At 41.7% G+C, this 18,046-nt stretch overlaps 1 protein-coding gene across 4 annotated transcripts; it reads right to left on the bottom strand.

Moving 5' to 3' along the window:
• Nucleotides 1-550: 550 nt before the first annotated feature.
• ccdc15 (coiled-coil domain containing 15) lies at nucleotides 551-16,545 on the bottom strand. Of its 4 annotated transcripts, none has more exons than XM_008119093.3 (11): nucleotides 16,388-16,545; nucleotides 14,976-15,201; nucleotides 13,817-13,966; nucleotides 13,089-13,274; nucleotides 12,241-12,357; nucleotides 9,990-10,136; nucleotides 9,743-9,859; nucleotides 8,110-8,213; nucleotides 5,546-5,761; nucleotides 4,595-4,743; nucleotides 551-2,251 (listed from the first exon to the last, which is right to left on the bottom strand). In XM_008119093.3, the coding sequence occupies exons 2-11, from the start codon at nucleotides 15,159-15,161 to the stop codon at nucleotides 2,133-2,135; spliced, it is 1,491 nt and encodes a 496-aa protein (XP_008117300.2). In that variant the 5' UTR covers nucleotides 15,162-15,201; nucleotides 16,388-16,545; the 3' UTR covers nucleotides 551-2,132. The 4 variants fall into 4 exon arrangements, with proteins under 4 accessions (XP_008117300.2, XP_008117302.2, XP_008117299.2 ...); XM_008119095.3 differs by having other exon boundaries at nucleotides 16,384-16,543; XM_008119092.3 differs by lacking the exon at nucleotides 16,388-16,545 and adding an exon at nucleotides 16,234-16,377.
• Nucleotides 16,546-18,046: the final 1,501 nt, after the last annotated feature.

Genomic DNA, 18,046 nt, shown 5'->3' on the forward strand with positions numbered 1-18,046 from the left:
AATTACCACAGTTTTATTGAGTTTCTGGATGCAACTCAAAGCACTGGTGATGATCTATAGCAAGGCTTCTTAAACCTTTCCGCTCACAACTGCTTTCCAGGTGATTTTTTTATGTGACCCTGCATATATAGGTACTGTATATAAATAGGTATAAAAGCCAGACATTTTCTAATGATTAATTAGCATTTGCAAAGCTTGCTAAACAGACTGTTTTTCCTTTTGATGAAGTACAGCTGAAACATCTTCTGTAGTGTCCACTGCAAAAACTGCACAACAGGTTCATGTACATGTCCAAAACAGTCACTAGGGGGCATTCAGAATTTTTTATTGTTGTCGACTTTTAGGAACCCCAACATTCAGCTAGGGGAACCCCATTTGGGGGTTGAGACCCACAGATTAAGCAGCTGTGATTTATTGAGCCCTATATGAAATAAGATGAGGTGTTTTTGAAAGACCATATTATTCTGTCCAAACACAAAAGAAATATGACAGCAGATTGGCAATTCTAAGAAAATTATAGGTTATGTAATGAAAAAGACACCTTTGCCCCTCAAAGAATAAAATAGCCTTATTTTTATTGGACACTACTATTAATGAGCGAGCACATATCGGTTTCATTAGCAGGTTAAGATATAACTTTAGCCAAAGTTTCTACATGCTGAATCAAGTGACCATTTACGCTGATGAAGAAAAACAGGCAGGTCCTGGCCGCACCCAGTAAGGCTATCTCAGGTAAGCTAAGATTGGGGATAGGCCCATTTCTTAGAAAACGTACTTGAACCATAAATCCCATACACTGTAACATGAACTTTCCATATATCTCCATCTTAAACACAGTATTGCCAGTGTTATTTGTGTTGTCTATTATGTTATACAGGCACTATAGCAGTTTTTTCCAGCTCCTCTATATCTTGAACCTAGTCTTCTTTAAACATTATAGTTCTTGTTACTTCTTGGGGAGCCTACATTTTCCCACACTTATATTCAAACACAGTTTAAGATTTTATGCTGTTTAAAGCCAAACAAGGTAACAAATAGAAAAGTTGATGTCCAGGGAAACATAAGGCCTGGACATTGTAGATGTTTCAAGCTGCTTAATGGTCACTGGATTGTGCACTCCCATCAATTTTATTGTACACTATGCATTCACCTTTCTGTATCTGAATATATCAACCACAGCAATCCCTTAGGCTGGTCCCAGCCTTAAGATACCACAAAGCATTTCACACTTTTCAAAATGAATCCATTAAAAACAGACACAACAGAATTCACATTTCAGGGCCAGCTTGAGTAGCTCTAATCTAAAGTGCTTTGGCTGAAAAATGCTTTGGAATTTTTTGGATTTTGGAATAGCTGTATTTCCATATACATTCATAATCATAGAGATGGGACCTAAGTCTAGACATGAAAACCATGTATGTTTCATATATACATCACTTGAAGGTAATTTTATATAATATTTTAAAAATAATTTTGTGTATGAGATGACGTTTGTGTAACCCGGACCATCAGAGCTGACAAATATATATATATATCTATATCTATATCTATATATAAATTAAACATCTTTATTGAATTGGTCAACTGCAATGAACAATCTTCCTGCAACTTACTCAAAACAATATGGTTTTAACTATAAATACTAGCATTTACATATGGGAAAGTTGAGTGTCAAATGAATCTGGTATCTCATAACACCACCCTTTGCCAACAGCTACATTTTAGAGTTATCTCTTAATAGAGAAGGTGCTCAAAAGCATTCCTGCTTAAAATACGAATTCATATTAATGAGAAAGAAAATGTTACCCTCTCAAGATGTGATTGCATACTTCTAGGTTTCCAATTGTCCAGGTACAATAAAAAAAAACTCTCCCATATAGACTTCTTTGTATTTACTAGGATTCACCCAGGAATGTGTTAAGATGCATAATTTCACATAAGTTCCTTAAACGTAAGAATTTCAACAAATTCTGCATTTTAGCAGCAGCTTTGTTACCAATAATGCTGTCCTGTCACTTCAAGTCTTTGAAAGAACTTTCCTGCATGACCAACATTTGAGGAGGGAAACCTTTGATACAATCCAGCAACCAGGAGATTCTGGGAAGTATTTCAAAAATCTTAAGAGTCATTTTTCATGAATTCTTTGAACGAGCGTATACTGTAGCAAAAGTATGAACAGCAAGTCTTGTGTTTGAACCACCATCAAGAACATTACAAGATGAGATGACAGATTGCAGCGCCTGGGCATATGCTGAGAAAAAGAAGGAAACAGTGTTAGGTTCTGTATTAACTTGCGGTGGCCGGGAAAAGGGGGGGGGGGGATATACAAGGGATGGAAATAGAATAACAGGCTTCAAAACAGATGTAATGGGAAAACGTTTTTTTTTCTGCCTGTCATTAACATAAGTCATTGATTCAGTATGATAATTTGGCCTCTGTTTTTTTTTTTAAAGTACAGGTATTGTAACTACTTTACCATGCTCTGAATGAAGAATACCCACAAACAAGTTTCATAAAAGAATCTTTGTCTATAATGAACGTTTGCAGACTGAGGATTTGTAGTCTTGTGTTCCAATTGCAGATTCTCTGAATAGCAACATTCCTTAGTTGTTTACAACCAGCCAGGGTTAACTTTCAAGCTTTCTTGCTCACAGAGCTTGAATACTTATAGATAGGCCACAATTTGCCACTGAGTGTTAAATGTCTGGAAATTATAGGAAACCAAATCCTTGCTGCTTGAAGACATTCTTTATGTCGTTTTAACAAATCTAAAAGATATTAACATATCCAGTTACTTTTCAAAAAAATTTAGCTCTCCAGCCACTGTAGATTAAGAACTTTTCAGTTTAAAAGAAACTACACCCTTATCCACTGTTATGGTTGAGCCTTATGGCTCCGATACTGGGAGACGAGGTCGTAAGACTCCTCGAGAGTCAGACTCTCTTGAGGAGCGCGAAAGGAAACAGCTCCGAGACTTATTTGCAGAACCAACAGACGAAGACTCCTTTGAGGGTTTTACCGAGGGAATGGAGGAAGAGATGGTTAGCTCAGAGGAGGATGACATGGAATGGACTCGTGTGAGGGAGGATTTGGGTGTCACCGGCAATGATAGCATGGGAGGCGACTGGCGGGTTGCAGGATCGGACCCGTGGACGGGCTGGAGGGATGGAACGGGATCCACAGCTGGGGATGCTGTGGGGCGTAGTCAAAGGTGTTTTAGCTCTGATGAGGATGATGATGATGAGGCACCTGGAATTAGGATAGCAGCTGATAGTGATGAGGAGTTATGAACTGGCATAAAATGGGGTTTAGAATCAATGGCTAATTGCGTTGGGCAAGGTAATCTGGACGAACGCTTGGGCTCTTGTTGGGGAAATTCCTGAAGACGGGTGTGATTCGTTTGCTGAATACGTAAGTTACCAAGGACACTGGGCATAGACGGCGGGAGGAACTGTGTGGGCTTTTGCTGTGCAACCTGTGTTTAATCTTGATAGCTTGGACCTCCGTCGTCTTTTTGACGGACATTAATTGTCTACTCTGGATTGACGCTGGACTGACTGACTGACTGCGACCTCGGACTATCCCTTCTGTGGCTATCGGTGGAACTGGTGAACTAAAGACGTCTGTACCTGGCTTTCGACCTTGGACCGGATTGGGACCCTGCTGACCGCTGCTACCCTGATTGATGTGTTTGGACCCGGAGTTCGCTCGTTGCACGGAGGAGTAACAACTTAGTTACTCAATCGTAGCTTTTGAGTAGCAGAGAGGAATCTGCTGCCAGTTATTTGTGTTTCATTGAACCTTTGTTTATCAACTTTTGTTTGTTTAAAGTGCCAGGCTGAAGTAAGCATTTTTGATTTAACCCGGATTAAACTCCTGTTTAATCCGGTTTATCTTTTAAACCGTTTTTAGTTCCAGCAAAGTCTTTTTGTATCTTTTCACATTGAAGGCAAGTGTTTGCCTAGCCCTTTGTTTCTTACGGGCATTTTTGGTTCTGTAACTTTAATAAACTGTGTTGAACCTTATTTGGTGGCGTTCTGTCTGTGACATCCACAGATTTAATATCCAGTTTAATTTACCCATGCTTCAAAAAATATCCCCCACCTGCTGTGACCTCTTTAGTGCAGACTTATGGCATGTCTCTAGCTCAGGTAGTTAACATATAGAGTTTGCTACTATCCACAGTTTCAGATATCCACAAAATGAATTGAAATGTATCCCCTGTGGATACAGGGATTGTACTTAAAAGATTTCTGAAGATAGGTATTGACACCAGGTTAACAATTGTCATGTCAAGAATCTGTGGGAAATCCCTAAAGATAGAAAATTACACTAGAATGGTACGTCTGAGAATGAAGCACTCATAGTTGCAGCTTAGAAAAGGATGTTTAAAAAATCTTAGCTCTCGGAATTTATTATGCTCTTTGGTGGATTCTGGGAATTTGGCGCAACAAGTAACTTTTTAAAGCTCTTCATGTGGCATTTTCTGCAGACTCCACAATTAATTGTACCTTTAATATTCATAAGCAGAATACTATTGGCACTTCCTAGCTTAGAAGAGACTAATGTGAACTTCAAGAGGGAAGTTGGGTACCTTTGTGATTTTTATAGAACACACAGTTGTTGGCACAACTATCTGGATGAGAGTCCCAGAAATCTGACCCACAGAAGCACAATGGAGGCAAATTGATATTGTACATTTTGATTTTCTCCCGCATCTGGGCGCGTAGTGCTTCTGCATATCTGAAAAACAAAACACAGGCAAAAAGAACTCGCTTCGATGTCCCTGTTAAGGGCAGGCAAACCATGGTAACACAGTTAAAGAATCTCCAACATAATTAAAACCACAAAGGAACAAGTAAATCAAACAAATGCAACAGGCCAATAACCAGTGGTTTTCAAAAAATTGGAAAAACATCCGAATAATTGATACTCAACCTATCAGTGGAAGGCATATGTAACTATATTGTCAGTGCTGATAAGGTCCTCTCATTCCACATAGTCTATTTTTCTAAGTGTTGGTTTTGTTTTTTTCCGTGTCAGGAACAACCGGAGTTGCTTCTGGAGTGAGAGAATTGGCCGTCTGCAAGGACGTTGCCCAGGGGACACCCGGATGTTTTGATGTTTTGCCATCCTTGTGGGAGGCTTCTCTCATGTCCCCGCATGGAGCTGGAGCTGATAGAGGGAGCTCATCCGCGCTCTCCCTGGGTGGGATTTGAACCTGGCAGCCTTCAGGTCAGCAACCCAACCTTCAAGTTACAAGGCTTTTATCCCCTAGGCCACTGGAGGCTCTTTCTAAGTGTTGGTGGGATAATACCTGTTAAGAAACATGATTTAAAACAGTTAAGCTGCTTTTGCTGTGGTGTTTCAATGCAGTGTATCTTATTTCTGTACATAATGTCTAGGACAAACAAGGGAAGGCTCTTGCCTTCCTGGTGTATCTCCCAAAAGAGACTGGGGCAAATGTACATTGATCTGACCCCACAGGATGTATAAATTGTGATCTTAGTTCCTACATCTGATATTTTTGAACATTCAAGCTTACCGAGCATATTCCTTACACCGTTGCTGTTTTTCCATGATCCCTTTCCTCTCTTCTGTGTCTTCTAGTTTAAGATGTTCCAATTTAAGATGTTCCTTTTCCCTGGAACTAGCACCCCCCTGGGAGAGCCGTTCCTGTGTTGCTGGTTCCTTTGCCTTTTGATTCTCCGTGATCTTCTGTTCCTCTCTCTGACGTTGTTGCTCTTTTTCTCTCTTTATTCTGTAGGCAGAAGAGGAATTTTGTTCAATCTTTTTTTTAAAAAGCCACTTGCTTAAACTACTTAAAAGGAATTAGAAGTTGACCACAATAAAGGCTCAATCCTGCTGTTAAGTACCCTATGAAATAAACTGATGATTGTAAACAGTGGTTCAAAGGGCATTCTTATGGTTTCAGCATAGTAATCCTGGTAGGGAACAAAGTGGGGCGGTGATTTGAACACCGAGCTCCAATTCTGGGAACCGGTCACTGTCTGACCATAGAAACCCAACATTTTGTACTGTAATACTATACTGCACATTAAAATAACATCTTTATGTATTGTTAATTTATTATTTTTTCTGGCTAGCAATCTACAGTAGGACAGCAAAACACCTATTAATAAAACATAGTTGAAAGTCTCACCTGAGCTTCAGATTTTTAACAGTTATACTCCAAAAGAAAAATGCAGATCCAGACTGTTATAAGATGGGAGCTAGGGAAATACACCGTGAGCTAGGAAGCTAGTTAATTTCTAATTAGACTTTATGCAAGCTACTCTTGCAATACCTCATTCCATCCCTCTCTTCATACACAACACATCCTTTCTCCACTGTTTGAGATAACATTACCTTAGAAGAGAGGATTAAAGATGACTGAGATAATATTTCTCAATTATTAAAAACAGCACAGTTTGAATATGATTTGTTCAAAACTGCATAATGTTACTTAATTTACAAGTAGGATTTCTACCACCAAATATTTTAAAGTATTTAGCAATAAAAATATGAAACAGTAAGCAAGCTTAAAGAATAACTATCAAGAAAGGTATCCACCAGGAGAGAAATATATAATTAAGAAGAATAGTAAACAAAAGCTTCCTGGAAAGAGAAATGAGTGAGATAATACCATCGAAAGTTATTAACCTGATTTAAATAACTTGTTGATTGTTTCAAGAATGAGAAAAACAGCTCCATAAAGCGAACATTTAGTGTGAAATCAGTAAAAGAAAATAAGATAGATGGCAAATGTTAAACAATATTTTTAAAATAAACATTCAAGAAAAGAAGAAAGTAACACAAAATTAGAAAGATAGACATCTACAAGGTACAAAACAGAAGCTTATTAGAAAGAGAAATGAACCAGACAACACTATTCACAAGGGTGTGAATCTAAATCCTCCTATCAGGGTGTTCCAGGTATTATATATCACCAAATATAAATAGATTTCTAATTGCTTCCAGGAAAAAATTAAATACGCTTATGGGGTGTGTTATAGAAGCTATTAGCTTTGAGAATTAAATGAGGTGTCAATATATAAAAGAAATATGCTTCCAAATACAAGTTTCACAGGGATAGCTATAGCTCTCGAGCCATGCATTGTAGGATAGCATTTTAGGATAAGATGGGACTTTTAGTCTGATCCAATAGGACTGCCTCCTTTGAAATACAGGATACTACCATATAACCTTTGCTAGTTTCTGAGACAAAAGCTGTTCAAACTGAGAGGAAAAGTACAGGAGTTTTTAAAAAGGGAAGCATATTTACTTAACCAAACTACAGTGCCAAAGAAATGTGACATCCACTTGATAGCTCTCTTCTCCCCCTCCAGCAATCTCCTTGAAATTCAATATTTGTCCAGATTTTACTACAGCACCATAAAGGTTTCACTAAGATATGTCTGTGGGAGCAAGGACAAGTTGATACTAAAGTACAACCTGAAGAAGATTGCCTTGCTCCCATGTTTGTGAAGAACTCAACAGCAAAGTAAGTTCGAACAACTTATGGAAAGCAAGTATCTCTAATGAGAGAAGAATCTGAAATCACAGCTGTTTATGAGTACAATGAGCTTCTGTACTAAAATGTCTGGAATTTTTTTATAATTTATTTTTTTCCAAGAAAAAAAAAACATGAAAATAAACTGCCTCTGAAGACTGGATTGAATGCAAGATGAAATGATCTGCAGTTCCCTCACTCATTGTTATGTATGAACGTGGATAGGCCAGGCTGTGGCGCAGGCTGGATAGCAAGCCAGCTGCAACAAATCACTCTGACCAAGAAGCCATGAGTTTGAGGCCAGCATGTGCCTGCGTCTCGTCTCTGTCTCTGTTCTATGTTATGGCACTGAATGCCTTTATGTGTGCAATGTGATCTGCACTGAGTCCCCTTCGGGGTGAGAAGGGCGGAATATAAATGCTGTAAATAAATAAATAGTTCACCAGGCTGCCTGAAATGCTCGAAGAGTTTCTATTGAACTACATACCCTGAAAAATTAGGTTCATTTTTTTACCTTTTTAGTTTCAGCAAATTCTTCTAAATTATTGTCTCTAATAAATTAAAGACGAAAGGATGGCAATACATAGAATACACACTTATCCATTTTTCTTTGACATTCCTTCTGTCTTTGTTGCTCCTTCACTTGCTCTCTTTCAATATCCATGAATAGTCGCCGGTATCTTAGGTACTGACTTTGACGCTACAGGAAAAAAGGAGTTTTAAACTAGTGTTAGGTAAAACTTGGAATTAGCACTGAAAAGTATCACTGTTAAAATGCTACACAGGATCTCTTGGCTACTGCTTCACCAGACTACAGCAATGCCTTTCCAGTTCCCTTATCACTGATTCATCTTAGACCAGCCACTACTTCACTCTCCCTTTCCCAGAATACTCACCTGCAATTGGCTGTTTCATCTACACACGAAACAGCTGTCAGAACCCTGCTACTAGAGCCTGGATGTGGCTCTGAGTTTCAGGGTCACTGACATTGATAAGACACCTGCGTCTCAGGACTCGGAGAAGAAACGGCTGCTGGACTTGGCGGGGAATCTGCGCGGGGTTTTGCTGAGCGGGAAGAGACTTTTCAAATGAGGGGGAGGGTATATAAAGGATGGTTGGCCGGAGCCTCCCATTCTTGGCTTTTCTGATGTTTATGTTTCCTGCAGTAAAGTTTCTGGTGATATCACAGAGAGTCTCGTGTGTTCATTCAGGAGCGGCTGTAGTGAGCTGACACAGCTATATTAATATGTGACAAATCTGCTCATTTCCCCATTTCCCTCTATCCATTGGGATTTTTAGGGGAGAAGTATCCATGTCTATCAGGTTGTACACCTGTGGCCTGAACTTTAACTTCTTATCTGTTGTAATGCCTAAAGCCCTTTTCAAATCCTTAACAGATTAACCAATCCACAATCACTTGATATAAGTTTTAATCAAATCACTTGATTGTGTTAATGGTCTGGGGTTCCAAACAGTCTGTTATGTCAATGAGGGAAGAGTCCTCTTGCATTCCTCCTGTACATTGTATCACACGATCTCACAGTTTGAGAATTTGCTAGAGCGCGTTATTTTCTGTCTTCCATCCTTACAAGACATACTTATACATCACAGGAAAAACTGTTACATTTTCTCTGCATGCTGCAATTGGAATAATAACATTACAATTCATTGTAACACTTTACTAAGAAGGAACAGAAATCCCTGTTAGTCAGTGATTAAGTCGCTACTATGTATTTTGCTCAACTTCAATTCATGAAAAACAAACATTCAGAAATGCATCACTGTGCATTTGTTTACAATTGAATGAAATTTATAATGGCTACTGTTTAATATCACAACTGAGATGCTATATAGTACCATCTCATTGTTTGCTCTGGATATGTTTTACAGTACATAAACAACTTTTAAAGAGCTAAATTCATGCCGAGCCTGATTACAGTAAATCCAGCTGTGCAGTTAAGCTGATGCCTCCTCACCTAAAGAGAGCCACAAGCCTAGTAATTCAGGTTGTGTCCTGGAGGAATCAGGTATATCAGGGTATAGCTGTAAAATTGCCTTTCAGTATTAAAACATTAAATGTCTTCTACACTGTATGTGATACAACAGAATTACCTATCTAGCCACCAGATTCCCTAAAGCAGGCATGGCTGTTAGGAATTGTGGGAGTTGAAGTCCAAAACCCTGGAGGGAGGGCTGAAGTTTTCCCATGCCTACCCTAAAGGGTCATACCTGCTTCTTCGACTCTTCTCTCTCTCTTCCAGGCCAAAGTATCTGAGGAGACCAAGTTTTGGTGCCAGATGCTGCATAGTCCTCTGGGCAGGTTCCGTTCAGTATCTCACTATTAACCTACACAAGGTGAAGACACCAAGAAACAAGGCTTGTCAATAATGCATGAGATGGGAACATACGACTAATGCTACTAATCCAAAAAAAACATATTTGTCCAGCTAGACCCATTTGGTTGGAGAAGTCTTACTTTTTTAAACTCTATGATATAATCCCCATCCTTTCTCCACCGCTCCTGTTCTTGATCTTGCAGTTCTGCAGGGAGGTCATGATGTCCTGTAAGAAGGAAATCTTCATCTTCTGCATTTACGGAAGTTGTCTTGCAAGATTCTGGCAACTAAGACAGATACAGCTATTATTTCCAAAGTCTGTGTATTGTGGGAGCTTGCTTTCCTGAGACACATGTGTAAGCCATGTTAAAGTATGTAAATGGTTTCAAGAATGTGTCAAAACAGGATGTATACATATGCAAACTAAATACAAAGACAAGGTAACAGGAGACAGGACTTGAATCTTGCCTCTGTTTTGGGGTGTAGATTGACAACAGATCCATATAACAAGTCACCCCCCAAAATTAAAAAAAATCCCAAAGAAGTGAACCCTCTTGGTTGGTGAAATCCTGCCTGGAGGGATTACGTGACCCGCTGCTGAAGATAATAAACAGCTCCCTTGAGCAAGGAGTCTTTCCAGAGGGATTAAAAGAGGTGGTGGTCTCTCCTCTGCTGAAAAAACCAGATTTAGATCGTTCGGTTCCCTCCAGCTACCGCCCAGTTTCGAATCTTTCATTTCTGGGCAAGGTGATTGAGAGGGCAGTAGCGGTGCAGCTGCAGCAGTTCCTAGATGACACAGCCGGACTGGATCCTTTCCAGTCTGGCTTCCGTGAGGGGCATGGGACAGAGACTGTATTGGTTTCCATCACGGATCATCTCCGATGCCAGCTTGACCGGGGCGGGTCGGTGTTGCTTGTGTTATTGGATCTCACAGCAGCATTTGACACAGTTGATCACAATCTTCTGACCCACCGCCTTGCCGTTGCTGGAGTTAGGGGGACAGCTTTAAATTGGCTGGCCTCCTTTCTTCACAACCGTGGACAGCGAGTGGAGAGGGGAAGCCTGGTCTCTGAGAGGTCCCCTCTACATTGTGGGGTTCCTCAGGGGGCCATTCTCCCCCCTCTGTTGTTTAACATCTATATGCGACCACTTGCTCAGCTGGTCCGAGATTTCGGGCTCGAGTGTTATCAATATGCTGACGACACTCAGCTTGTGTTAAAGATGGAAGGCCGACCAGAGTCTGTACCCGAAAGTTTTCATCAATGCCTCGAGGCCATTATTGGATGGTTGCGTTCCAGTAGGTTAAGGGTGAATCCAGCAAAGATGGAGATCCTATGGCTGGGCCGACCGGGCAGTGGGGATATCCAGTTGCCAACCCTGGATGGCAAAGTGCTACGCCCGTCTTTACTGGTAAAGAGTCTGGGAGTCCTCTTGGACCCTTCATTGACGATGGAGGCCCAGGTCTCCGCCGTTAGCAAAACCCCCTTTTTTCATCTTCGGCAGGCTAGACGGCTAGCCCCCTATCTGTCTAGGGACAACCTGGCTACAGTGATCCAGGCTACAGTCATCTCAAGACTGGATTACTGTAACGCCCTTTACATTGGCCTTCCTGTGTCAGTGATCCGGAAGCTCAAATTGGTGCAAAATGCAGCTGCCCGGCTCCTTGCGGGAGTCCTGATAAGATGCCACATAACACCAATCTTACAGCAGCTGCACTGGTTACCAATTGAGCACCGGATCACTTTCAAAGTGATGGTGCTTACCTTCAAGGCCTTACATGGTCCAGGGCTGATGTACCTGAGGGACCGCCTCACCCCCTACAAACCCCAGAGATCCCTCCGTTCTGAGGACCAAGACCTGTTGGAGGTCCCCAGTTTTAAGACCTTGCGTCTAACAGCAACTTTTCAGTAGTGGCGCCATCTCTCTGGAACACCTTGCCACCTGAAGTTCGTGCCTTGCGGGACTTGTTGGCCTTCCGCAGGGCATGTAAGACACACCTGTTTCGACAGGCTTTTGAGTTCTGTTGTTGATGTTTTAAAAGGTGCTTTAGGATGTTTTTAAGATGTTTTTAAAGATGTTTTTAAGATGTTTTTTAAATTGTTGATTTTAGCTGGTTCTTGTAAGCTGCTCCGAGCCCTAGGGGAGTGGCGGCATATAAGTTTGAAAAATAAATAAATAAATAAATAAATAAATAAGTCATAAGGAAGCTTGGAGAGCTAAACCCTTCTGTAGATAATGCCCAATCTTCTCAAACATGAAACAAATTCAAAACTAACAGACTAGAAGATTAGAAGCACCACCATTGGAAAAAAAGCAAAACAGACTATCCAACCATAGTAGGCATCTGAGCTCAGAAGAAAGGCAAATGAAGAAAATTGTCTTTATCATCACCTCTTTATCTGGACAGCTCTCCCAAGGACCTCCTGGAAGTTCTGGAGGAATCGCATCTGGCGCAGCCTTTCGTGAAGCAAGTTTGTGACGGATAGTCTGCTGCACAGTCTTTGTAACCTGTGGAAAAATATCCCACTTGCATTATTTGCTGACTTGATGTGCCAAAATGAAATGGCCAAATTTACATAGGGATATGGCCTTCTTCAAGTGGCATAAATGAACTTGCCATCAGGAAGACTCTACTAAGAGGTTTGTTGATGAGTTATAAGTATCCAGGAAACAGATCCATTATTACCTCTATTTATGCTGAAGATTGCATATATATGTGAAGTAATTAAGGTAAAAATGTTTTTTTAAAATATATAGAAATCAAAAGTGTTTGCTAATGCCAGGAGTAGCTGACAAATTTGTCTAGGTCCCATTAGATAACATGCCATACTTGGTGTGAGTCTGATCATATAATATATATACACACTAATTCGTGTGGATGGACAAAATGGACTAACGCATATAAAAGCGAAATAATAGCTGGGCAACTGCAATATGAGCGCAGCCTATTTCCTAGAGAATTTTCATTTCATGTTAATGTTTTATATTGTTACCCTAAAACTACAAAAGCCAAATCCTATGCCACCACTTCTATACCTTGTCTGGATTTCCTCCTCTATTTCATAACAATATATTTTCATAAGTATGACTGCATATGTAACAGTTGAGCATTAGTAAAAGTCTCTGCTCTTTCTTGGATGCTAAGCATAAGATCCTGAGGTCCAACTGAGGGAAATATGATGTTGCTGACAGTTAAGAATAAATATTCAAAATCATACATTACCATGAGAAATACTCACAGTTTTGGCTTGTGGGTTTTCTCCCCTTTCTACCATAAATCTAGCTCCTTCCACAGAGGGGACTCTACTACCAGACCTGCAGATGGTAGAATCGGTGTTGCTTCTGTATAAACATGTGTTTTTCTTAGGGGTCAACTGTAATGCAGATTCTGAAAATCCTGTCATCACAGAACCTTCTTTTAGAGCCTGCAAAAGAAGAAGAAAGGGGCAATAAGAGGGATAGATACAGCCAAGCTTTACTCAACACAATAAAGAAAATTATTTATTTATTTATTTATTAAACTTATATACCGCTACTCCCAGTTTGGCTCGGAGCGGTTTACAAAAATAGATTAAAACAATACACTTGGCTTTAAAATAACAATAAAAACAACAATAAAAGCACAATAAAAACAGACATAGCCCCGAGTTTTTCATCCACTGAAAGCTTGTCGGAAGACAATGGTTTTGGTCACAATGAAGTAAACCTTTGAAGGTAAAACTTCCTTTAAGAGATGAGGCAGTTTGCACAATTAGTCAAAATAATTTCTTATTTACAATAAATTTCTGATTCTGATAGCAAATTGTTTTCCTGGCAGATGAGAAAAACAAGATGTGAAAAGAGAAGATTATCTCACAAGGTTTTAATGGAAAGCTTTGCATTGGAGGTTGAAAAGTTTACACAAGCAGAGAGGGCGAGCTGTACATTTCCAAATAGTGAGACCAAATATTCAAAAACATTGTCTTACTGCTTCATAGGACTTTTGCAGCTGCTGCTTTCTCCGCATTTTAACACATTGGTTCACCCTGTGTTTCACTTCTTCCTGAAAACGTTTTAGCATCCATTCTTTTTCTTTTTGTTGTTCCTTGTATTCTTGTTCAACTTGAGCTGCTATAGACTAAATAAGAAAGACCCAACAGTTCAGGGTAGAAGTAGTAGATCATCAACTACAATGCATCTGTTAACCACTGGCCAATTTCAGGTCGAAAAGGGCTAGCATTATGCCGGGATGAAAGCGAGACAAGCGACAGCTGAGAGTGCTTCAGAGGGCTCTTAGCCTCGGGCCATCCTCTTGGCATAAGGATAGCCCAATTATGCACCACCCTTATGCTGGGAGGAGGGCGAGACATACTGTGGCTGAGAGCGCTCCAGAGGGCTCTCAATTGCTGTGTGCCTTCTTCCCTTGCCCTTTCTGCATAAGGATGCAGTGAGCAACTGTGTCTTTATGCTGAGAGAACAGGGAAAATGAGGAGGACCTGAGGTAAGTGCCCAGGAGGCAGCATCTGGCCCCCGGGCCTCAGTTTGCCTGGTACAGAGTGTGCATCCCACTTTAAATCCTGTGGCTACCTCTGCAGAATTCTGGGGTTTGTGGGGAGAAACGTGCAAAGAGGGAGGTGTATCATGCAAACCCTGGTTGGGATTGCATTCCATATGGAAATGAATGTCTTCACTGCAAAAAACCATGCGGATCCAGAATAGGTCTCTACTGTCACTTATGGACCCACCACCAAGACTCCACACTTGGAAGACAATCGCACTCAGTCACAAGCAATAGCCTATGACGCTTTACACCTACTCTGTAAAGTTTAGTATGGTAATCTCTTAAATGAAATATCAGATAAATAGTGCAATAAGTTATGGGTTCTATTTTTTAATTTTAATTTGCACAAACTCTGAAGTTACAAAATCTACAGCTTAGGAAGAGAGCATGTTTTCCATTCAGATGTCAAGTTTCAGACTGAATCACTAGCATCTAAAATTCCAGATGTCTGAAAAGCACAGAGACACCAGCCAGTAGATGAGACTGGGTAAACTTGATGGCTCAGCAGGAAAAAAAAAAACCAAGCAGAGGTACGACTAAAGTTTTGTAGAGAGTAGAAACATTTCCTTCTTAGTACTGTACTTACAAAAGCCGGGCTCTCCTCCTGCTCGGCATCATCTTGGGTACTCTCCACCCAAGCTCCGACAGGAGTCACCTGCTGGTTCCTCTCTGCCAAGACGTTCCAGTTTACTACCACTGACTGTGGTCTCCTTTTCACTTTAGCTGTTCTCTGGAGATGCTGCTCTTGCAGCTCCTTCTTGGGTGGTAACATCTCTTCAACAGACAAGGCTCTGGAAGGAATCTCTGCTGAACTACAGGAAGAGAAAAGAAGCAGCAGGCACAACCTCCCTTTGTTTCTGCTTCATTTAGCAGAGGAATACAAGGAGATGTTTACTGACCATGGCCCCATCCACACTGCCATATAATTCAGTTTCTGAATCCACATTATTTGCTTTGAACTGGATTATATGGCAGTGTGGATCCAGTTCTTTACTATTATTCTGCTGTTGCCATCATTGAGACATATGCCTTCTCAATGTATATATTGCAACTTCTTTTGCAAACTCAGAAACTAAACATTTAGAAGTTATTTGTCCATGTAGTAAATAGTATCAACAACTGTAGTAAAAAATAACTGCAGATGAAATCAGTGTGTAAAGGCAATCTTTGGGTTACAGACAAGATGAATTCTATGTGTTGTCGAAGGCTTTCATCCAGGCTTTTTTTCGTGTCAGGAGCGACTTGAGAAACTGCAAGTTGCTTCTGGTGTGAGAGAATTGGCCATCTGCAAGGATGTTGCCCAGGGGACGCCCGGATGTTTTTTACCATCCCTGTGGGAGGCTTCTCTCATGTCCCCGCATGGAGCTGATAGAGGGAGCTCATCTGCTCTCTCCCTGAGTTGGATTCGAACCTGACAGCCTTCAGGTCAGCAACCCAACCTTCTAGTCACAAGGCTTTAACCCACTACACCACCTTCATCCAGGCTGTCTGGCCATGTGTCTGTTTAACTCAGTTTGGTCCTACTCTTAACTGCCATGGCTAAATGCTATGGGATTCTGGGAGTTGTAGTTCTCCTTCATTGTGTGGCAGTGTAGAAGGGTTACTGTGAGTTTTCCGGGCTGTCTAGTCATGTTCCAGAAGCATTCTCTCCTGACGTTTCGCCCACATCTATGGCAGGCATTCTCAGTGGTTGTGAGGTCTCCCACCCTAGGCATTATTCCTCCGATATATAAACCCCACTTGCCTAGTTCCCAACAGTTCCCATGGCAGTTAAGAGTAGGACGAAATTGGGTTAATAACATACATAATAATAATAATAATAATGGCACCTCTGGGGGCTTTACCCGGAGAAGGGGGGAGAGAAGGGCTCCAATCGCTCCTTCCTCAGAGGCCAACGGAGCCCTTCGAGTCCTAGTTGCCTTCCTTCTTTCCTTCCGGCTTTCTCAAGCAAAGGCCCAGAAGCCTGGCTCTGTAGCCATGGTAACCGTGGATACCTGCCTCACTGAGGCCTAGCGCACGCGAAGGGCAGCGTAGCCATGGCAACCCTTCCAGGCCTCATCCGTGTTTGGCCCAGGAAGCACACGAAGGAGCCAATCCACTCCCTTGTCTCGTCTCCAACCGCCGTTTTTGAAATGCCGCGCGGCTGTCTTCTTCCGCCCTCGCCGCCTTGTAGCCCCACCCCCTCCTCGGCCAGGCAGCCAATCCAGGCGAGGAAGAGGCGATGACGTCACAGAGCACGTCCCTCCCCCAGGCGCGCTTGGTACTGTACTTCTCTTACCCTTAACGCATGGCCACGCCCCTCTAACCCTCAGCTGGCCAATCGGACGTCTTGATGTGACAGAAGGCGGGATTTGGCTCTGTCTTTGTCTTATACTGTATTCCCATACGTTTCGTTATGGCCGGTCCCCTTGCCGCCCCCCTGTGGACACATCGGAAATCGCACCCTCTAAAATTCAGCTCCTTCCTTAAAGCCCAGGATTCCGCGGCTCCAAATATACAGTCCTTTGCCGCCACCTAAAGGCCAAATCGGGAGACTGCAGCCCTTTATACCCCTTTGGGGAAGGAAGCAAGGAAGAAGAAAAGAAAGAAAGAAAGAAAGAAAGAAAGAAAGAAAGAAAGAAAGAAAGAAAGAAAGAAAGAAAGAAAGAAAGAAAGAAACTAAGAAAAGAAAAGAAAAGAAGGAATGGGAAAGAAAGATTAGTAGAGAAGCATTTTATGTATTAGGAATGTCAGAAGTCTCAGACTTCTGTTTTTCCTCCACCACAGACATCTCAGTGTTTCGACTCTCTCCATTGCTGGGAAATTTGCATGATCCCGCCCACTGCCTCTCCCTTAACCCTTTCCTATTATTTTCTATGGCACAAAGCAAACAGAGGAATCAATCAGCAACTGAACATATTGGAAAGCTTTGGGGATTTCACCATGATTTATAAGAGTTGGAGGTATTGGGGCCTCCGGTGGCGATGTGTGTTAAAGCGCTGAGCTACTGAACTTGCGGACCAAAAGGTCGCAGGTTCGAATCCGGGGAGCAGAGTGAGCGCCCGCTGTTAGCCCCAGTTCCTGCCAACCTAGCAGTTTGAAAACATGCCAATGTGAGTAGATCAATAGGTACCGCTCTGGCGGGAAGGTAACGGCGCTCCCTGCAGTCATGCCAGTGGCCACATGACTTTGGAGGTGTCTACGGACAACGCTGGCTCTTTGGCTTAGAAATGGAGATGAGCACCAACCCCCAGAGTCGGACACGACTGGACTTAACATCAGGGGAAACCTTTACCTTTACCTAGGTACTGGGATATATAGTTCACCTGCAATCCAAGAGCACTCTGAACTCCACCAACGTTGGACCTCAAACTAACTTGGCACACAGAACCCCCACGAGCAAGAAAAAAAATACTGGAGGTCTTTGGAAGGATTAGAGGAGTTGTAGTTCACCTACATCTAGAGCACACTATGAACCCAAACACCAATGGATCTGGACCAAACTTGGCATGCATACCCATATGCCCAAATTTGAATGCTGGTGGGTTTTGAGGGGAATTGGCCTGGGCGTTTTAGGGTTGCTGGGATGTATAGTTCACTTGCAATCAATAAGCACTCTGAACGCCACCAAATATGGAATTGGATCAAACATGGCACACAGAGTCCCCATGACCAGCA

This window comes from Anolis carolinensis, unplaced genomic scaffold (genome assembly GCF_035594765.1).
Source record: "Anolis carolinensis isolate JA03-04 unplaced genomic scaffold, rAnoCar3.1.pri scaffold_8, whole genome shotgun sequence".
Lineage (NCBI taxonomy): Eukaryota > Metazoa > Chordata > Lepidosauria > Squamata > Dactyloidae > Anolis > Anolis carolinensis.